Source organism: Dromiciops gliroides, chromosome 4 (genome assembly GCF_019393635.1).
Source record: "Dromiciops gliroides isolate mDroGli1 chromosome 4, mDroGli1.pri, whole genome shotgun sequence".
NCBI lineage: Eukaryota > Metazoa > Chordata > Mammalia > Microbiotheria > Microbiotheriidae > Dromiciops > Dromiciops gliroides.
This window is the reverse complement of record NC_057864.1, coordinates 9,088,077-9,111,620: the sequence shown is the minus strand read 5'-3', so window position 1 is coordinate 9,111,620 and position 23,544 is coordinate 9,088,077. Positions and strand designations below refer to the sequence as shown.

General features: G+C 38.5%; 1 protein-coding gene across 1 annotated transcript in view; it reads left to right on the top strand.

Moving 5' to 3' along the window:
* LRRC7 (leucine rich repeat containing 7) overlaps positions 1 to 23,544 on the top strand; it is a 574,557-nt gene that overhangs the window by 132,604 nt on the left and 418,409 nt on the right. Inside the window, 1 exon segment of the mRNA XM_044002921.1 lies at positions 21,308 to 21,408. Coding sequence (XP_043858856.1) covers positions 21,308 to 21,408 — 101 coding nt within the window.

The following is a 23,544-nucleotide window of genomic DNA, read 5'->3' as shown; positions in this document are numbered from 1 at the left end:
GGAAACTGGGGCAAATAGGGTTAGGTAACTTGCCCAGGATCACATAGCTAATAAGTGTCTGAGGCCAGATTTGAACTCAGGAAAATGCTTCTTCCTGACTCCAGGCCTAATACTATAGCCATGGTGCCACCTAGTATTTTTTTTTTTAGTGAGGCAATTGGGGTTAAGTGACTTGCCCAGGGTCACACAGCTAGTAAGTGTTAAGTGTCTGAGGCCAGATTTGAATTCAGGTCCTTCTGAATCCAGGGCCGGTGCTCTATCGACTGCACCACCTAGCTGCCCCTCACCTAGTATTTTTTTAAAGTATTAAAAGAACTTAATTGGATTTGGGAGATTTATTCTGAATCTTAGTGCTGACACTTTCCAGCTTTATGATCTTAGTCAATTTACTGAACCTTTCTGAACCTCAAATATTTTATTTGTGACATGGGGATAACGATGCTGCCTAATTCACAGGGTTGTTGTTACAAAAGCATACTATGGACTTTGGTGTACTCTATAAATGTTGTTTTCATGAATACTAAAAATGTCATATTTCATTAAATAAAACCATTTCCTTATGCCAGCCTCTCAGAGAAGGTTCAAAGGTCATAAACAAACCTTCTTGGAATTCCTTTGTGTCTTCAAATGGCCTTGTGCTGGGGCAGCTAGGTGGCACAGTGGATAGAGCACCGGCCCTGGAGTCAGGAGTACCTGAGTTCAAATCCGGCCTCAGACACTTAACACTTACTAGCTGTGTGACCCTGGGCAAGTCACTTAACCCCAATTGCCTCACTAAAAAAATGGCCTTGTGCCATGAAAATTGGGACTTGATATTTCCTAAATATTAGCAGCTTAGCTATTTCAATGTGCAACATTCCTGGAACTCCATATGCTCGCCAACACAAGGCTGGTATATTCCAATTAATTCCCAGTGGATAGAGTGCTGGGTTTTGGCATCAAAAGGACATGGGAGCAAATCTCCCCACTGTCATTGGCTTGTGTGACTCAGGGCAAGTCACTTAATTACTAAACTGTAGTAGACTAGTTGTGATCTGCTTTGCTGGATGGTATCTCCTACACTGATGAAATCAGGGTCCTTTGCATAGTACAAATCCCATCCCTTTTTATACCCACAATGCTTCAGCATGATGATATGCAGTACCCTCCCCTATATCTGCCTAGGATCTGTCAATCCCAAGCATTTACTAAGGGTCTTCTATGTTCAAGATACTGATGTAGGCAAAGGGGATACAGAGACAAAAACAAAATTGTTCCTGCTCTCAACTAACATATTCCATAGGGGGAAGGAATATGTGTGACATATATACAAGGAAGTATACACAAACACATCTGAAATAAATACAAGAGATTTTGGCAGGGGTTTTTTGGGAGGGAGTGGTTAACTGCTGGCATAATAGGGTATTGGTTACTCTACCATTCGTAATATGCCCTCCATGTTTGTAGTTAGAAGTCTCGAAAATGCCCATTGAATAACTGAGGGCCATTTGCTTGGATACTTTCCCCTTTTGCCTTGGGTTTCTTGATGTTTTTGTAATTTTTTGAATAATGCTTAATATCTAAATGAAAGTATTAATTATTTCTATCAGTGTATATTCATGGAAGGTGCTGCATATTAAAAAATTAGCTCTGTGAGCAGCTGTGTTGTTTATTATGCTTGATTAGCCATTTTTCACCTTCTTTGATCCAATAGACATAACCCTAAAATCAATTGCTTGCAAATAGAATGCAACTTAAGAGAAGCATCTGATGAAGTTTTTTCTAAATCACTTCTCAAAGATAATGAGCCATCATCAGTCAGGTTGGTTTAAAAGTAGTGTTTGTGGAATGAGCATTGTTTCTAGCATTCTTTTCTGTGTGTCAATTTTCCCTTTGTCTTTTCCTTGTATTTGCATTTCATGCTTTTCACTTGTTAGTTGGCATGCAGTGTAATGGGAAAAGACGTTTTTCACATCACTGCCATAGTTGGAATGCCCACATTCCAATGCAGATGTTTAATTCACAGAGAGAAATCCTAGTTATTTGGTGGCATGTGGCTTTGGAACATGAAGCATTGTAACTGGACTAGGGTATTTTACATCGAGGAGAGACCTCAGGACCCATTTAGTCCAACTCACAACTAAAAGACTCACTGACCAATGGCACTCCAGCCATTATTGAAACAGTCCCAATGAAAGGAAGTCCACTGCCCTCAATGGGGAGACAAATATGGCTTAATAGAGAGGCTCTTGGACTTAGTGTCAGGAAACCCTGCCTACAAAGCTGTCCCTGTTTCTCACTACCTCGGTGATCCTCATTTTATGTGACTTTTTATCTATTCCTGTCTTCAGTTGTAAAATGAAGGGTCTGGCCTTGACAGCCTCTAAATGTGTCTTGCAGCTCCAATTCCAAGTTCCTATGACCTTCCAAAGCAGCCACTTCCACTCATGGACCTCTCATTGTTGGGGAATGTTTCTTTATATCACACACAACCGTGTTTAACTACTTGTGTGTTCTAGATATTGGCCCCAATTCTGGTCTCTTGGGTCAATAGACTGAGGCTACTCTTTTCTATATCACAGCCCTTTAAATACTTGGTGACAGCTGGCATGTGCTCCACTCCACACCAAGCTAAATTGTGTTGGGCTGTTCCTTTCAAGGTGGTCGGTCACTCTAGCATTCTGAAATGATTTCCGACTGCCTGAAACCATTTTTGATTGCCATTTTTATATAGATGTCCAGTTTTTCATTTAATATAATATCTTAACTAAATAATTCTGGAGTTTAGCTTACTGATGACCATCAGAGTATTTTGTATTGATACAAAATGGCTCTCTTGGATGCTTGCTTACCCATCTTATGCTTTTAGATCAAATTAATTAATGACACCTGCTCAGCTTTTCTCAAAAGGAACTTTTCCCTCAACAAAAGTATGTTCGTGTTCTAATTCTTCCTTGATTTCACAGAATAGTGTTTCCTAATGAGTTTTGGAAGTAAATGGAGATGGATGTGCTTTCAAGTTATATGTCTAAATACAACTAACTAGAACAGGGGCTCTGAACATAGGCTTCACAAGGCTAGATTTCAGTTGTCAATGAACATGTAAGGGAAAATTTTTTAAGAGTTTTATATTTACCAACCTCTAAAAGAAATTGAATATCTCTATCAACTATAAATGTAGGCAAAAAGATAGTATTCTGAGAAGGGGTGCATAGGCTTCCCTAGACCACACACATACCACACACACAGCCACATACAGCGACACACACACACACACACACACACACTCACAGAGCTTAGGAAGCCCTGAGTCCCAGGATCTTAGTGGACAGCTCCTTTCATTATCATCCCTTCCTCAATGACCCAAAGAAACTGATGTTTATATCAGGACATTGTCTTCTCCTTTATCTTGTGTCTATCTTTGGGGAAAAGATATGATTTTTTAAATGACCACCTTTTTGTTTATTATTATTAACTATAATAATAAAAATAGCTGGCATGTATATAGTGCCTTAAAGTTTATGAAGCTTTTCACATGTTCTGTCATTTGAATCTTGCAATAGCTCTCTAAGGTTGGGCTTACTGACCTCCCCATGTTTCCCATATGAGGAAACAAAGGCAAAAGGGGTAAGGGGTTGAATGACTTGATACGTGCCACAAAGCTAATAAGTGTTTGAAGTAAGATTTAAACTCACATGTTTCTGTCTCCAGGTCCAGCATTTTACTAACTATGCCATCTAGTTATCCTGGTTTGGTTTTGATTGGAATGAGAATATTCATAACCATTTTCAAATCTACAGAATAATCAAGCAGTAGAATCAATAAGCATTTCTGAATGACCCACTATGTATGAGGTACTATGCTATGCTCTGGGCCTTGGAAATATGACAAAAATGAAGCATTATCTCCCTGCAAGGAGCTTATAGTCTAAGGGGGGAGACTAATTTCATGTATAGGCCTAAGACATGGACCTACATTGACAGAGGTAGTTCCTTCATGTGGAAGTCCTTTGCATTAATGATAAAAAAATCCACTTCCTATCTCTATAATGAATTAGGTAAGAAGCAAAGCTGTAAAGGAGAAACTAGTAGCTGAGGGAACACGAAAGGCCCTATGATGAATGGAAAGGACATAATTCATTCAAAAAGGAAGTCATTCATTCAGATAGGTAAGAAAGAAGAATAGAAATCTTTGTTTTAGTCCACAGAAATGCATTGGGAGGATATCAAGGTGGCCTGATAGGTTTTCTTTGGGGTGACTTTTGGCCTTAGAAGGAAAAAAAAATCATCTTTGATCTAGTCAAACTCCCACATGTTATATGTGTGGAAAAAAAGTTCTAGAGAAGAGTTGACTTGTGCAAGGTCACACAGAGCATTTGTCAAAGATTTGAGCTTAGAACCCTGAACTCTTGACTCCTACTCCTATACTTACTAAATAAAACCATTCCCACCTCCAAGAAGAAGAGGATCAGGTCATAGACTAACAGCTGGGAGGACCTTAGATGACATCTAGTCCAATCTCTTCATTTTAAAAATGAGGAAACTGAGTCTTAGAGAGTTGAAATGGCTTGGCCATTCTCACCTAGCTACTAAGCATCAAAAGTAGGATTTGAACCCAGGTCTTCCTGACACCAAGTCCAACATTTTAACCCCAACATCAGGTGGCTTTATCAGCAATAGGAAAACTTGACTTAGGCACATTAACCAAGTACCTGTTAAACAGACAACTCAGAATATCATTAATTACTGTGGCAAAATATTGCCAGAACTGATAGCTAGAATTACTATAGCACTTTAAGATTTGCAAAACACTCTACAAATATTATTGACTGATTAGTCCTCACAACAATGCTGGGAGGTAAGCACTATTATTATCCCTGTCTTACAGATGAAGAAACTGAGCTAAACAGATGTTACATGACTTACTAAGGGCTATTCAACTTGAAAGTGTCTAAGGTAAAATTTTACATCAGGTCTTCTGATTTCCAGGCTGAACATTCTATCCACCGTACCACACAGCTGCCTAAATAATAAAAGATTGAAATTGTATAGAAAAGGGGCACAGTGTGGGTCACAAAGGTGCTACAGAAGGCATCCTTGAGGAGCTAAGACTTAATGATGTGTAGGATTGAAATGAATGGAAACAAGTCTAAAGAACTTTCTTGGCATGGGCAAAGCTGGGAACAGCATGGCATCTTTAAGGAAGAAGAGGAAACTGACCTGAGTAGAGAGAGTTTTTATATTGTTGATACCTACAGGAAGGGAGAAGACTGTGTCTATCAATAGTTACCAACTTGACATATGGAAGATGCCCATTAGCTCCTGAAGAATGTAATACAATCAATATGAATGGAGATGACATTCAACAGGGGCTCCATTGTACAAATTTTAAGTCTTTTTACTCCCAAAAGCTAAAAAAGGCAGCAGCCCAACACTTTGAAAGAATTATTTGCTCAGTTTACTAGTCAAATTAAGTTGTAAATGAATCTTATACTTTACGAAAAATAGATTTTATATTTTAATTATTAAATCTAAGGGAAAGTAGATCTATCAATCAACTAATAAATATTTATTACATATTTATTATGTGCCAAATATCCTGTTCAGTGTTAGTGATATGAAAACACAAAAAATGCAACAGTTCCTGCCCTCAAAGAGCTGACAATCACCAAACTATTATTCACTATTTTGTCTCATGATTTCTTCCCTCCTATACCTTAAGTATTTGTCATTCCAACCTTTGTTATAAAACAATAAATTGATTTTGCTGTAACATAAAAAATACCCAATAATAATGTACAATGTAATAAAGTAGCTAATGAAGCATAATAACTAAACTAATAAAATCCTTTTCCTCATATGACCAAAGACAGAGTATAAGCCTGTATGAAAGTCACTCTTTCCAAAAGTTCCCTTTGTTCAAGATTGTTTAATTAAACATATTTAATTGTTATAGTATAATTAAAAGTTTTACTTTTTTAGAAACTAATAACCTGAGGGGTTTTTTTTACTTTATAACTCCTTTTAACTGAGGGAATATCCTTAGGGAAAGTAAAACTGGGTCTAGGGAACATATCAGGAATGAAGTTTGTAATTATCCACTAATTTTAGGTCATGTAAACTGCAAACCTTTGTGATTCCTACTTTAAAAAGGAAAGGTCTTGAATTAAATGGAGTAGTTGTCTATATTTAGCATATACTCAGCCTCCCCACTTCATTTTTAGGTAATTGAATGCAAATCAGGGCATGTCTGCATTACACCAAGACAGCTAATCAATTCATAGGTGGGGGAGGGAAGGGGCATAGAGGCAAAGGGGAATTAACCAAGATGGAGTCTGTGTTTTGATGCATACAGATTGCTTTGTTTTTTTCATAATCATTTTCAACTGATTGTTATGACATTTTGTACCTATGTACAACCTTGGAAAATATTGTTGACCCTTGGCTGTTTAAGATTTGTGTCAATAACTTAGATGAAAGCATATGTCGCATACTTAGCAAATTTGCAGAACACACAAACCTAGGAGGGATGACTAACCCAAACTGGAAGATAAAATTGCCCTGATTTGCCCTCCCCCAGTTAATGTCCACGTTGCCTCTTGCCTGGACTATCACAATCGACTTCTTTATTTTTGTTTTTTTGGGGGGGGTTTGTTTGGTTTTTTTAGTGAGGCAATTGGGGTTAAGTGACTTGCCCAGGGTCACACAGCTAGTAAGTGTTAAGTGTCTGAGGCCGGATTTGAACTCAGGCACTCCTGACTCCAGGGGCAATGCTCTATCCACTGTGCCACCTACCTGCCCCATGCCACCTAGCTGCCCCCACAATTGACTTCTAATAGATCTTACCTCAAGTCTCTCCTAGCTCCAATCCCTCCTTCTCATAGCTTCCAAAGTAATGTTCCTAAATCATGTGATCTTGTCATTCCTCAACTCAATAAATTCCAGTGTCTCCTTATGACCTCTAAGAGGTTACCATTTACAATCCTTCCTTAGATGGTCTCAACCCACCTTTGCAGGCTTATCTCACATCACTCCACCTCACACATGTGCCAATCCAGCCAAACTGTTCCTCTTGCCATTGTTGATACCAGAGGATCTATTCTCCTCCTCCAGTCCTTTGCAATGGCTACCTCACCTCCTTCTCTTAGGATCCCATGTTGCCTTCCAGGCTCAGTGCATGAGCCACCACCTAGATTAAACCTTTCTGTTCCCCACCAAGACTCAGAGCCCCCTTCCCCAAACAAAGCTAACACATGTTGATTTTGTATGCATCTGTACCCACGCATGTTGTCTCCTGTAACTAGGTTCCTAGCTTTCTTAAATGGCTGTTTTACTTTTGTTTCAATATTTCTGGTCCCTAGCACAGTGCCTGGCACATGTCTTTTATAAGCCCTTGTTGGTTGATGGGATAGGTAAAATATAATAAATGAATATAAATAGGGATAAATGTAAGGTTTTAATAGAGATTAACATATACTATAGGACCACAAGACAGGAGGAAATAGATGAGTAGCTTCAGAAACAAATCCCCTCCCCCCAACAAAAAAGAATTAAAAAGAAATATGTTAGGAGTTTTTTTGTCCTTCATTCTTGAAGAGGATCAATGATATGAGGGCAATGTCTTGATTTGCTTGTGAATTATATTTAAGTAAGGCAGAGCCTCATTCTCTTCCAAGTCATTGCAGTCCACTGGCAAGATAAAAGTCAATAGGTCTAGTGATGACCCAACGTGACCTTGTACTTTCTGAATTAAAGTCATTCCTAGTCTCAGTTTATCTGAGGCAACACCCTTTTAATGACTAAAACTATGTAAGGATTAAGACAATGGATGGCCTAATGTATCATCACAAAATAACAGTTTGAGAGAGGCAGGTCCTCAAAGTTTCTGGCTAGAACAGAGAATAATTGCTATTAACAGTAACCTTAAGCTATCAAAAAGCTGGGGAGCAATTTTTACCGATGTTTCTGATAAAGGCATCATTTCTAAAATAATATACAGAATTGAATCAAACTCATAAGAGTACAAGTCATTTCCCAACTGAGAAATGGTCAAAGGATATGGACAGTTTGGGGATGAATAAATTAAAGCTATCTATAGTCATATGGGAAAAATACTCTAAATCACTATTAATTAGAGAAATGAAAATTAAAACAACTCTGAGGTATCACCCCACACCTATCAGATTGGATAATATGACAAAAAAGGAAAATGATAAATGTTGAAAAAGATGTGGTAAAATTGTAACACTAACACATTGTTGGTGGCGTTGTGAACTGATACAGCCATTCTGGGGAGCAATTTGTAACAATGATCAAAGGGCTATAAAACTGTGCATACCCTTTGACACAGCAATACCACTACTAGGTCTGTATCACAAAGAGATCAAAGAAAAAGAAAAAGGACTAACATGTACAAAACTATTTATAGTAGCTTTTTTGGGGGGGCAAAGAATTGGAAATTGAGGGAATAGCTGAACAAGTTGTGGTATGTGAATTTGATGGAATATTATTATGCTATAAGAAATGAGGATCAGGAAGATTTCAGAAAAACTGGAAAGACTTTAAGTGGACTGATGTTGAGTGAAGTGAGCAGAACCAAGAGAACATTGTATACAGTAAAAACAACATTGCATGATAATCAACTGTGAAAGACTTGACTCTTCTCAGCAATACAATGATCCATGGAAACTCCAAAAGACTTATGATAAAAAATGCTACCACATCCAGAAAAATTACTGTGGTCTGAATGCAGATCAAAATATACTATTTTCACTTTATTTATTGTCATTATTTTTTTCTTTCTTGTGGTTTTTCCCTTTTGTTCTGATTCCTCTTTTACAACATGACTAATATGAAAATATGTATAACATAATTGTATATATAAAAAACATATATGTGATTGCTTGCTCTCCTGGGGAGGGGAGAGGTAAGGGTGGGAGGAAGAAAAAAAATGGAACTCAAAAGCTTACAAAAATGAATGTTGAAAACAATCTTGACATGTAATTGGAAAATAAAATAAAATACTACCAAGAAAAAAATCAATCCTAAATTATCAAAACCTAAACAATGAGCCACAGAGTCTTGGTCTAGGGGATTGTCTTGGCCATTCAGTGGTGGCCAGAGTGATTTGGGTTTAAAGGGTAGTCAAGGAGGACCATTTGAATCATAATAGGCCTTTTTAAAGCCTATTTTTTCAGAGCTATATTCCAAGAAATCAAAAATAAAAGCTGCACAGGACAAAAAGTAAATTGTCCCAATTTGGGGGGGAAATGTGAGATTAATTAATTAATTTAAATTAATTAAAAAGTAAAATTTTAAAAATTTAGCCTCCAACTGCCAAAATATCACACAAAATAAAATCAACCAAAAATTATATTCCTATGGACAGAACATCCACATGTGGCACCCAAAGAGGAAAGATGGACCACAGATGGCAAGGGGCGGGGGAAGAAGAAGAGGAGGGGAAGGAAGAGGCAGGGAAGAACAGGAAAAGGAAGAAGACAAAGAAAGAAGAAACAGATCAACTTACAGAATGAGATGAGCAGAATCAAGACAATGTTGTATACTGTAACACCAATATTATTCAAAGAACAACTTTGAATGACTAAGGTCTTCTGAGTATTAGAAATCAACTACAAAGGACCTGTGAAGGAAGGTGCTATCCATCTCCAGAGAAAGAACTGATAATTAGAAGAACATGTGTGTGTGTGTGTGTGTGTGTGTGTGTGTGTGTGTGTGTGTGTGTGAAATGGTGGCCTTCGCTAGTGTGGGGTAGAAAGAGAGGGAGGAAGGGAGACAGTTCAGAACCTAAAATGTAACAAAAATAAATATAATTTTTTAAAAAGAAACATCATAAGCTTGGCATCATTACATAATAATAAACAGGGAACTTCAATTATTCAGAAGTCAGATGAGTCTTTCTTCTCTTGACTCTCCCCTCCTCTCCTCTCCTTTTTCTTTCCTCTTGGCTTTCACTTTATTTTACTCTCTCTACTTTACTTCTCTTCTCTTGTATTGTTTTGTCTTTTCTCTCCCTCTTTATCTGTCTAGCTCTCCCCCACAAAAAATCAAAAGTTAACTATTTAATTTGCCTTAATGATAATCTCATTACTCCCATAGAGTAGAGAAAAAGAGAAGCAGAAAAATAGAATTCTTTCCTGCTCTAATTTTCACCAACAAGGAGTACCTGTATGGTGACCTGAAAATGGTGGCAACTTTGCTCCAAAACAGTTATTACTAATGTTGTAAAATTTTACTAGATTAAATAAAAGCAAGGAATAACCTGACATTTGCCATCATTTTGTATATAAAGATCCCAGAGTTCAGGGAAAGAACAGGTAACATCTTATTTTATAATTCTTTAAGAAAGTAAGCCAAGGAGAGATGAGAGACTCTCAGTGATAAAATTTGAAAGACACAAAGGGAAACAATTCCAATGAGGATGAAAAAAACAGGAAATTTATGAAGGAATATGGCTGAGTAAAGAATTTACCAAATTTATTCTAGATTAAAAATAAATAATACAGATGATAGTATCATTGGATGGTAACAGAGGATAAATTCAGTAAAATGACTGAAAGGTTTTAGAAGCTTCTATTACACATATGCTATTTCATTTGATCTCAAAAAAAAAAAAACACCAGAAAAGCATTATAGTGTCCAAAAGTATGATTGGCCTCATTTTACAAGTGAGGAAACTAAGACCCCATAGAGTGTCAGAAATCTCTGAGAAGGAGGCAGGATTTAAACTCAGGTCTCTCTTGATTTTGGGTCCAGTGTGCTTTCCATGAGACCATGCTGTCTCTAGACATGTCTTCTAAGATAGCAGGAAAAAAAGGATCAGTTGGTGAAGAGATAGAGGGAGACTGTAGGGCTAGAAAAAAAAAGAGCTCATGTCAGCTTGTCTTAATTTTCCCAGTTATCTTCAGGTAGTGAAAGAATCAGGAGATTCTGAGGCACAGAAGATGGTGGAATAGATTTGAAACAACTGCTGTGATGATGACAGAGAGTCAATTAGAAATGAACAAAAGGATTGTCAAGCACTGTTGAGAATCCAGATGAGGCATGAATTTAAAGCCAATCCAAATGGCCATGTTCCATAAATGTTTTCCAGTAATGTTTGGAAGCCCAGAACAGAGGAAAAGCAGACAGAGTATTTTACCTAAAATTGCATGTGTTAAATGTAAACACAACACTGGAAAATAAGTCAACATTGGCTTCTTGGGTGAGCAAGGGCTTAACTGAAATGACTGACCTGTCTAGTACATGTTAGGGTGATTAGCTAGTAGAAGCCAAAAAAAGGTTGATGGACTGAGAGAATAGGGAGGGATGAAGGGACTGACAGTGATAAAATCACAGATCTGAGAGCTGGAACAATGATGCTAAATCGGTCAGAATTGTTTGGCACTCTGAGCCAATGTTTGTTTGTCCTCACCTAGGTAGACCTCTAGTATTGATGGGGAAAGTCCTCCATAAACTCTTAGAAAATGTATGCTCACTTTCTTTAGTTATTTAATGATAGCCCAATTAAAACAGCTGACTTTACATATATTTAGCTATTTAGACTCTAATAGAATATAATCTCTTTCAGAGAAAAGACCATTTTTTATTTTGTCCTTCTGTTCTTCATACATAGGAGAATAAATTGCAAATAGTTTAAAAAATAAAACACTGGACATGGAGTCAGGAAGATCTGACTTCAAATATGACCTCAGACACTTTTAGCTATGTGACCCTGGACAAATCACTTAACACCCATTTGCCTCAGTTCCTTATCTGTAAAATAGTGACACACTAGAGAAGGAAATTGCAAAGCACTCCAGTATCATTCCTTGCAGAGAAAATATCCATACACAATGTCCATGGAGTCATGTAGCTTTAGGCAGGACTAGACAACAAAAAAAAGTACTTGATAAATGCTTGTAGAATTGAACAGCATTTGAATGTGCCGCTTGTCTTCCACCTAGTACCCAGATGCCTACATAAGTCTTCACTTTAGAGATGTCACTGCAAAGCTCTCCACGTTTTTGCCTTCTGGGCTGAACAGATAATTTGTTCATGAGTCATCCCATGTCTTCCTGATGCAGGCTGGGGTGAACTGATTGCCTCTATCATTCCCTGACAGTCAAACATCAGCATTCTGTTAGAGTTTGAAATCTTTTGGTGACCCTCTATAGCATTTTGGTTTTTTTCTCTTGGTTGATCAATAGGGCATTGGACTTGGAGTCAGAAGAATTTCTGTTCAAATCCTGTTTCAGACCCCAGTTAGTTTTGCCACCTTAGACAAGGGTCCAGGGTCCTAAGATATGTGCTTTACTTTCCTATTCTTTTTTTTTAGTAATAAACATTTTTATTTATAGTTTGAGGTTCCAAGTCTTATCCCTCCTTCCTTCCCTCCCTCCCCTTCCCCCTCCTTGAGGTGGTAAGGAAACAGATATGGGTTACACATGTATAATTATGTAAAACATTACCATATTAGTCATTTTGTGCCTCTTAGCTCCTTATCAGTTCTAAATCATGATTGTATGGTACACAATATCTTTGTGCTAGACTTCTTCACATCAACTTGTTGACCATTGTGAGGACAGTGACAGTTTTCTTATGCATTAACATCCATATCAAGAGGTAAAGAACTCAATGAAGAGTATGGCAAAATCATGCAAGGCAAGACAACATACACTTCAGTACTTGGAACCGTCATTGTGAGCCTGGATACAGACACAATCAATAAAAAATACATGGGAACCCATTCTGCATGATTATAAAATTGAAGATGCCAATGACTTCCAATAACTAGAACATATATAAATAGCAAATACCTTTTTTTAAAAAGAGAGTTGAAAGAGCTGAAATTGTTCAGATTACTATTATTTCTTGTTTTAACCAATACAAAATGGTCTTAACAAGGAGAAAGCTAAAAGATCCCCAAAACTGCCTCAGCTAACAAATGATTGAATACCTTATTAAACAAATATGCCAGCCAAGGGCATTAGTGATCTAGGGCTATGGGGAGTATCCAATTTCAATAGATATAGGGATACTAAGTCATACCTGAGGAGGGGCTTCAAATGTACCTAGAAAACCACATAATAACATTATCTATGTGCTATTGACATTTTATTTATTTTTATTTATTTCTCAATTATATTTTCATCTGGTTGGGGCCCCTGGGGAATGGATTCGTGATTGTTATGTATAATCTAGAGCTTCCTCCTCCTCCTCCTCCTCCTCCTTCTCCTCACAGTACTGATTCTCAAAAGATTTGGGTTGCAGCAGGCTTGGAAATAGATGAGGAAACTGAGTCTGAGGAATGCTAAATGTCTTGCCACAGGCCCAACAGTATGTAGCAAAGCCATGATTCAAACCTTTGTTTGATGGTTATCAATCCAATGCTCTGTTTATGTTGCCTTCCACACTGGTACTATTGTAAAGCAATAATTACCAGCTTGGCACATACATAGAAAAAAAGTGCAAAGCTTATATGCAAGACTTGAGGGAGTTAACAGAACACTGAGAAGAATAATAAAGCACTAGTACTTCCATGTGATCGATTTGTTTGAACTAAAATGCTGATGTAAAATACCCATACATTCCATGTCCAATAAATACAGCAAGTCTCTTATCTTGCCAAACAAACGTTCTGATTAGGAGAGCTGACAAATGTCCATATCATACATGGTTGGCCGATTTTCAAAGAAATGGAATGTAACAAAACTCCGAGTACAGTTAAGGTAATTTATTCTTTCCTTGATGACTCAGAAAGCATTTCTGCATTACATAGGAAGGGATAGTCATAAGTTGAACATGTTATTCTACTAGCAAAAAGTATAATAGGGAGTCTCTTGTGGGAATTTTAATGAATAAATATGTTTTACCAAAGTATATTTTGATATTTCCATGGATGCATAATGTTACCTGACCTCTCTCCACTGATGGGGGTCTTATTTAACCCCAGCATCCCTTATCACTTGGTGTGATTCTTGTCCATGTCTTTCTGCAGACACTCTGTAATGTATGTGCTGAATGCACTAGAGTCCTATGCCTGTGTCCTTTAATTGTTTCCAGATCATAGTGCTCCACTCAGTCTGTCCATCTGTTATTAACTACTCTCACTCACTACAGGAAGGACTTGCCCCCCTCTTTCAGACACAGACATCTTTACTAATGTCTTTTGTGCCACTTCTCATGTACCAGGCATCAATGACATTATGCCATAGTCTCTTTATACCTGCCATGCATATCCCCATTGCCCTCTGCTTGTAGGCATTTTAATAATTTGATGTTCATGTTCCATGATTTACAGCCACATAACACACAGGGAGAATATTTGTATTAAAGAGATGAAATTTTATAAGCCCATTATGCAAGCAGCTTGGGATCAGAGTGAGATATGGCAGCCAACAATGAAATGCAAACTTGGAATGCATTAAAAGAAGCTTAGCATTCCAAGGAAGGGAGAATATAGTCCCCTTGGCCTCAACCCTTGTCAGACAACACCTGGACCATTGCGTTTAGTTCCGGGCACCTAGTTTTAGGAAAAACATTGATCAGGTGGAGAATGTCCAAACTAGCACAGTGTCTGCCACATAGTAAGTACTATATAAATAATATATATGTAAATATATCTATGTGTATGTTATTATTTTATCCATAATGACAAAGGGCCAAGTCATGCTTGATGGCTAATATGTAGTTGAGAGACAGAAAGGTAAATCAATGGATAGAGAAAGGGAACTGGAGTCAGAAAGACCTGAGTTTGAATTCAGCTTCAGATACCTACTAGCTCTGTGATATTGGATAGGTCACTTAACCTCTGCTTGCTTCAGCTATCTCATCTGTTAAATGTGATAAATAATAGAACCTCCCTCCCAGGGTTGTTGTAAAGATCCAATGAGATAATATTTGTTAAGTTCTTTGTGTTAAAGCTCTACATGAATGCTATCAATAGTTATTGAAGGAGCTTTGGATATTTATCCTGAAGAAGAGAAAACTTACAGGGAACACGATCATTGTCTTCAATAATTTGAAAAGCATCACATGGATAAGCGATTGACTTGGACTCTTTGGTACTGAAGGGTAGAACTAGATGTGATGAGGGGAACTTTTAGGTAGACAAATTTAAGCATATAGGAAAAAAATCTCCTCTAGCAGTGAACACTGTCCCAGAATGGAAGAGTTTACCCTCTGAGTTAGTGGGTTACCTTCCATAGGGAGGTATTCAATCAAATTCTGGATAACCACTTCTCAGCTCCAGAGGGGATGCTATGCACCAACCAAAGAGTACCAACTGACATCATGTGTGGAAAGGGCTAAGGATCTGGAGCCAGAAAAAGGAGGCTCAAATCCCTGCTCTGCTGCTTACTCTCTGTGTTGAGCTTCAGGTTCCTAGGGGTAGGAAACATGACTCTTAGTCTCCATTACCTCAGTGGCTTCAGTCCACTTAGTGAGCTAGTCCAGTAGGGGTAGGTATTCAAATTGAAAGTAGTGAGGATCAAATTGTGGGTGATATCAGAGTGCAACCTTTGAGTCTACAAATATCTATTAAGCTCTACTATATGCCAGGAACTGTGTCATCTAATAGGAGAGACAACATATGAAACAGAGAAAAGATAATCTTGGGGTTTAAGGAAGGCAATAGTATCAACGGAGAAAGGAATGCTGAGTAACCTGAAAGATCTCAGCAGAAGGTGTGCTTGAGCAGTCAGAAAAGAAGACAAGGAGACAAGAGAAAATATATAAGAGAGAAAAGAAGAAAACAAGGAAAAATAGAAAGAATTAGTTTGCAGAGAGGGGGGAGTTAGCAAATCATCTGCTAGGAAAGAAAACAAAACATGACATGACATTTTTGGTCACATAGTCCTATTCTAGGTGAATTAATTACTTTGGGGGATACAAGGGCTTAATGTAATCTACTAATTAGTACAACCTGAAACAATAACTTCCACAATGATAATTTGATAGCCCCAAAGAGTTAGTCACCTTTCAAGCCTGCCTGCTTGCTCCCAGGACATTCTGTGCATAATTGGAGAATCTAACTTAAGAATTATCTACACCAGCCCATGTAGCAGAAAAAAAAATAGATAGACAATTTTCAATGGTGTTCATGCCATTTGTCATTCCTGTACCTTCTTCCCTTGGGTTTCTAAGAGCCAGCCCCATAGGTTCACTGTCGATCAGCCCATTAAAGAAAGAATTATCCTTTCTCCCTTATGGTTTGTCAGTGGCTTAATAAATACATCACTGGACATGAAGTACAGAAGATCTGAATCCCAGTCCTGCCTAAGGCACTTCTTAATAATAGCTAATAATGATAGCTAGCATTAATAGATGTATTTAAGGTTTCCAAAACACTTTACCAATATTATGTAATTTGATTTTCACAAAAACCCTGGGAGTAGATGCTACTATTACCACTATTTTATAAATGAGGAAACTGAGGCTGAGAGAGGTTAGGTGAGTTACCCAGGGTCACACAATTGAGAAGTATCTGAAGTCAGGTTTGAAATCAGGTCTTTCTGACTCTAGGTCCAGCTCCCTACCATTGTACCACCTGGCTCCATCAATACTGACTGTATGAGTATAAGAAAGCCACTCAAGCTCTTGGCTATGCCTTAGTCTCCTTCTTTATAAAATGAAAGTATTGAACTAAATGGCCTTTAAGGTACCTCTTATTTTCCCTCTCAATATCCCACAGTGGCTACATTTCCTCTCTTCCCCTCCATTAATCAATATGCCAACCACTGTGGTCAACCAGTCAATAAACATGTATAAAGTATGTCCTATGTGCCTGGTACTGTGCTAAGTGCTGGGAATACAAAAAGAGTCCAAAGCTGGTCTTTGCCCTCAGGCACTTACACTCTAATGGGGAAGACAACAAGCAAATATAGATGTACAAATACTCTATGTGAAGTCCAAATAGGAAGTGAAGAAAAGAGGGAAGGGCTACAATTGAGAGTATGGGAAAGGCTCCCTGTGGAAGATGACATTTGTGTGTGTGTGTGTGTGTGTGTGTGTGTGTGTGTGTGTGTGTTTAGTGAGGCAATTGGGGTTAAGTGACTTGCCCAGTGTCACACAACTAGTAAGTGTTAAGTGTCTGAGGCTGGATTTGAACTCAGGTACAGAAGATGACATTTTAGTTGAAAGAAAGGCAGAATGTCCAGGAAGAGCCAGCAAAGTGAAAGCCTCATTGCCTTTCTTTCTGACAATTGGAAGGAAGGAAGGAAGGAAGGAAGGAAGGAAGGAAGGAAGGAAGGAAGGAAGGAAGGAAGGAAGGAAGGAAGGAAGGAAGGAAGGAAGGAAGGAAGGAAAGAAGGAAGAAAGGAAGGAAAAAAGAGAGGAAGGAGGGAGGGAGGAAGGCAGGGAAGTACTAACTTGGACTATCTTTCACACTTACACTGACACCAGTGAAATGCACTTTAGTACTATAAAGTCGAAGCTATTTAAAAATATAAAATCCTTAACACATAGTGAATATGACTAAATGACACTGAACTAAAATATACTTTTTGCCTTGTAATTGATTTCTGTCTAATGACATGGGATTTTCACTAGAAAATGAAAATTCTGGAGGAAGATGAGGTCAGTTATCCCCTAGACACTTTGACCTTGTGTAATTGAATTCCAGAATTGAAGGGGATCTTGGAGGTCATTCAGTCCAACTAGTACATGATCGATTGCCCCCTTTTGGATAGATATATGGCCTTTGTCTGGAGACCTCCTGAGAGAGGGAACCTACTGCCTTTCTAGGAAGCTCATTCCACTTTTGAACAACTCTAATTATTGCCATGTTTTCCTGATGTGGAGCCTAAATCTCCCCCTCTACACCTTCCATACATTGCTCCTGGTTCTGCCCTCTGAGACCAAAAGAAACAGGCTTAATCCCTATTCCAACAAATTGACAAATATTTCTTAAGCACATAATGCATACACAGAACTATACTAGGCTCCGGGGTTTCAAATGCAATGAACGAAACATCTCCTCCAATCAGGAAGTTTCTAGTGTAATGTGAATATGTAAGTATATATTCCAAATGACTATTTTGAGAACACAAAGACATGGACCATTTTCACCCCTAAGACTCTCCTCCAAACCTTAAATTTCCCCAGTTACTTCAAGTTATCTTATGACATGGTCTCGATGCACAACCCCCACCCTGCCCCCAGTTGCATCCTCTGGATGCTCTCCTGCTTCTCTGTGTCAAAAAATGATTGTGTCCAGAACTGAACACAATAGTCCAAACGTGTTCTAAGGAAGGCAGATGACAATGGGACTTCCATAGTCCTGGATATTGTGGAAATTTATTTTGATTTGGGGACCCTACCTTTGGGCTGAGATTAGAAAGCCTTAGGCCCTCAGGGTTTTTTCTGTGTGAAGGGCTGGTGCCCCTCCCCCTCCACTTCAGCTGAGCCAAAAAGCCCCATGGGCTGAGAAGCCAGGTCAGACAGCTGGGGGAAAAAGCCCCAATTCTCTCCACCCTGAAAGAATCTACCCCAAAGATCCCGGGCTCATCCAGGATGGGCTCTGGCATAGCCTGTGCTGAGGTCCCAGGCGCGTAGCAGGGGGCATGGGCCCCAGGAACCCTGGGTATGGTATGCACAAGACACTGGAGCATCCCCCTCCCCAGGCCACAGCACTAGGGCAGCCAGCAGATTAGCTTGGTGTGTGTGGGGGGGGGGAGGTGCAGGAAGCCCTGAGATTTGAGTGGAGAGAAGGAAGATATATATACCTGGGAGTTAGACAGTGGGGGGGGGGGCTGACAAGATTAGAAGAACAGAGGACGCAGGAGATTAAGAGGATGGGGGAAGGAGAAAAAGCTAAGAGCAAGAAGGGATAGAGGCTGATATGGAGCAGGAGAGTTTTTCAGTGACGAGGGGGCTAAAAAAGTTCTAGGCCCAGCAGGTGGAAAGAGACGTGCCGGAATGCAGTCAGGTTGTACATTTTATTTCCCTGTATTCTTAATTTTAAATAGTATCTCATAAATAAACTCTGCTTTGATTATTTAGTTAAGAGGCTTCTTAATATTTTGCTTATAAATTTGGGGAGTGGAGCAATGTGGTGGAACTTTATAAATGGCCCATATTAAGTTAATAGCAGTCAGATAGCCAGTAAGTCAAAAATCCCAGATTAGATACCCCAGTCAGATTAGGCCCCCCAAATTAGCCCTAGTCAGTTCAAAATATTTCCACATTTGAATGGCAACCATGAAGGGATTTACGGCCCAATTATAATTTTTCTAAACTTATAATTTTTTGTATTATCAAAATTGTTCATGTAAGTCCAGTTATCTAATTTTCAGACTAATTTTTCTAGCTAATAATTCATTTTTTTACATTATTTAATGGCTAGCCATCTAGGAGTTACTAACCTACTAACCTGGTAAATCTTTAAAAAAATAAAAAAAATAAATTTTTAAAAAGGGTCACTAGGAAATTTTTTTTATAACATTCTGTTGCTCTTGCTACCACCTTTGGTTTAAGCAGATTATTTGGCGACCGTGCTGCCTCCTGTTGTCTTCTAAACCACCAAACCACCTTAAGCTTTACTGTGATCTGTCCATGCAACTCTCATACTCTACTTGGCAAGTTGGATTTTTTTATCCCAAGTAAACTCAAGCATTTACTAAGCACTTACTATAGGCTAGGCCCTCTGCTAAAAACCGAGGGTCCTAAGAAAGGCCAAAAAATGTTTACGAGAAATAAATATTTCTCTCCTGTATTTAACAACTAGTTATTGTATTAAGACCAAGGTTTTTGCCCTTTTCTACTTCATCATCCAGAAACCAACCAGTTTTGGAAGTCTCTCTTAAAGACTTACTAAGGCCAAGATTTAATCAGATAGTTAAAGAAATTCTAAGCTTGTCTAATGGGTGTGTTGGTGCTCATTATGTTTGCTCAGATAGGTCTGGGCAAGTGTTTATTCTCCCTTTTGTCAAGACAGGTAATATGGAAATTGATGTCTCTCTCTTTTTTATTTATATATTTATTTTTTTGGGACAGGGCAATGAGGGTTAAGTAACTTGCCCAGGGTCAGACAGCTAGTAAGTGTCAAGAGTCTGAGGCTGGATTTGAACTCAGGTCCTCCTGAATCCAGGGCGGGTGCTTTATCCACTGCACCATCTAGCTGCCCCCGAAATTGATGTCTCTGACCAAGATTTGGGTGACCCAAGTCATCTGTCTCAAGACCTTCATTTTAATATAGCTCACCTCCCATTGTGTTAACCAATAAGAGTTGATTGTCATCCTTAGGAACCCATATTCTTCAAAGGGCATATAAAACACCCACCATCATCAGGGCTCTTTGGTCTAATAGAGAAGGCCAAATGGCCATCCTTTTATTAATAAACATTCTGGCCTTATTAATAAAATAATTAAATTGCCCAGAAATTATATCCCTCAAATCTTTTAAGTCATCACAAGTCCCTTCGCTCATGGAGCTCACATTCAAGTATAGGGCTTCACATTTATAGCTATTACATTGAAAATTTATGGGGGCTTCTAACATGGTGGGTCAACCTTTTGTACATGTTATATAGAGGGCATATACAAGAGTCACACGTGGTGAGTTGTGTAAATGGTACATTTGCTATACTGTCCACATATATGAAACTAAAAATCTATTGAAATATCAAAGAGATGATGCCATATCATTTGCTCTGAATCATTGTCCTATTCTATTGAGCTCTTTCTTGACTCCTGACTGTCATCCAATGGATTATCTCTGCCACCTAGCCTTAGGTCAACTGAAACCCTGAAAAGCAAGCTGCCTTTGCATGAGTAGTCTTCCATTCCCTCTTTACTCTTAGTAATAGACTTCAAAAATAGTTTTCATAACTGACTGGCTGGGGAGGGAGGGATTCTTTTACTTCCTATTGGGTGAGCTAAATTTCGATAAATTATAAGTTGCTTTAGATTTTGGATGTCTGAATTATTGAGGTGATGGGGTAGGTAGGTATTGCAGTGGATAGGGCACTGACCCTAAAGTTGTGAGGACCTGAGTTCAAATCTGACCTCAGACACTTACTAGCTGTGTGACCCTGAGCAAGTCACAGCCCCAATTGACTTAAACATTTGGGACCATCTCCAGTTGTCTTGATAACATAACTCGGCACTGGATCTAGATGTCTCTGGAGGAGAAGGTGAAGCTGGTAACTTTGCACAGCCCTTCTTCACTTAAAATCCAATTCCTTGTAAATCATGACATCTGTTGTAAACCTCTTCCAGAATGAAGGAAAAACAACAACCATTGTGATGGTGCTAATTCTCTTCTCCAAAATTGTAATCACTCCATGAGATGGTGATAATAAAAATGGATTTTCTCTTTTTGTTGTTAGGATGGAGAGCCTACGGAGACACAGGAATCCCCCACAATTTCTGAGAAGTCCTGGCATTCAAGAAGTACGTGCTCCACTTAGGAAGAGACCTGAAGAGGAGTGTAAGTATGCTGGATTGAATGGAGAGTAGGGTCTAAGTGATTACTGCTTAACTGGCATACCAAAGCTGAAACCACTTAGTGTCTCATTATAATCTATTAACATGCATCATTTAAAGCAATGAGGTTTAGATGAATGAATCTAAGGTGGTAGGTAGGCTAGGATGATGATTAGCAAACAAGAATTAACCTTTGCCATTTTATTTCAATTGACTGTGGTTCTTTTACTAAAACCCCTATGTCCCACTGTAAGCTTTCATTATGACCTAGCCTTGCTATCAAATATAGCTAGAGGTACCATGTGTTGTAACATTGATGTTGTGGGGCAGGGTAGGGTAGTATAATGGAGAGGGATCTGGTCACAGTGTTAGGGACATCTGAGCTCAAGTCTTCCTGTTACATGTAGGGACTTTTTCAACTTGGCAAGTCAACCCCAACCCGATCTCTAAATGGAAAAACAATTACAGAATTGCCTTTGTAGAGGTGGGTTCCTCACTACTACAGTCCTACATCTAGGATATTGCCAGAGATTTATATTGGCATCTGTACCTATAGCTGTAGTCACTTCTATATTTACCTAAGCTAGAGATATCTAGATTTAGACAGAGACATATAGATTACTCATAAACATCTCTATAATATACAATCTATTGATCCTTCAAAAGATCATCATACTTAGAGTAAGACAGAGTCCTTTAGGTCAAATCCCCTCATTTTGTAGAATCCCTGAGGGAAGAAATGAGTCAATCAACAAGTATTTATTTAGTACCTACTATGTTCCAGGTACTCTGCTAAGCACTGAAGGTCACACAGGTATCACAGCACAATCAAGATTTGAACTCAAGTGTCCAAATCCAGCTCTTCCTACCATACCATGTTGCCTCCACTGAGGGGCTGGCATGCCCGGTGCCTACAGTAGCATTTGAAACTTTTCTTTTTATCATCCTAGATACTTCCTGAAAAAATCCTCCTTCAGTTGTTTGTAGGAATTAGAACCCCATGGAAAAATAAATGTCTGAATGACATGTTCACCAATTGGGTTGGACTCAAAAGGAAGTGTGACTGAGAGTGCCTCCCCAAAGTGGATTGTGTCTATTCTCTATGCCTTCTAAATGTACATATTGTCTCCCCCAGGAAACTAGTAAGATTCTGGAGGGTGGGGACTGTTGGAATTTTGTCTTGTATCTTCAGTGCCTAGCACAATGCCTGGCACATGATAGGTACTTATTGAATGTATACTGACAGAAAAACATGTCAATAAGACACAGTTCCTTAAAACAACTGATAGTCTCATGAAAGATAGGCTGTGTTGAAAATTAAATATAGTGTTTATCTGCTTTTCTCCTACAATAAAAAATTAATAATAAATAGATCAGAGAAACCAATTTTATGATATCTCCTACAATTTTTTTCCATACCTTTCCTCCTATGAATAAAACAGACCAGAGAACATAATGTCTCTCCTACAGGAAAAACCAAATCAGAGACAGACAGAAAACCATAATACCAATTTATTCTGTCCCAAGAAAAAAGGAATATGATCATGTGGAGACCCCCCTATTAAAGAAATTCTAAGCTATTTCTCCCTATTTCTGAGGGTATATAAGGGTTTTGTTTTGTTGTTGTTGTTGTTCAGTGGTCACTGGGTGTTGTCAGTTTCATTAGCATGATACAAATCAACCCAAAAGCAAATACTATAACAAGAATGGATGCAATGCAAAGTCATTTTAACAATTTCAGTTAAAACAAGTATGGAGGAAATATAGAAGCACCATGATAAGATGACAGCATTCCAAAAAAGGGTTTGGCAAGGATGAGGATGCCCAGATTTCCCCAGAAGATAGGGACTTAGTATCCTGAGGAAAGAAGTCACTAGGTAGGGACTTTTTTTCTGCTAGCTATCTGGGTTCAGTCCGGAGTTCAGTTAAAGGACATTTTGCTCCTATTAACCCAGGGTTTCATAAAAAATACTTTTGGATAACAAGGCACCTCCATCAAATCCACGTGATCCATACATTCATATTAAAAGATGATGTTTTACCCTCTATATTTTTATTCTTTATTGAGAATTATAATAAAAACATGAAATTTGATGAAGTATGTTAAATAGGTAATTGCTAACTCTGTCTTGGCCGGGTC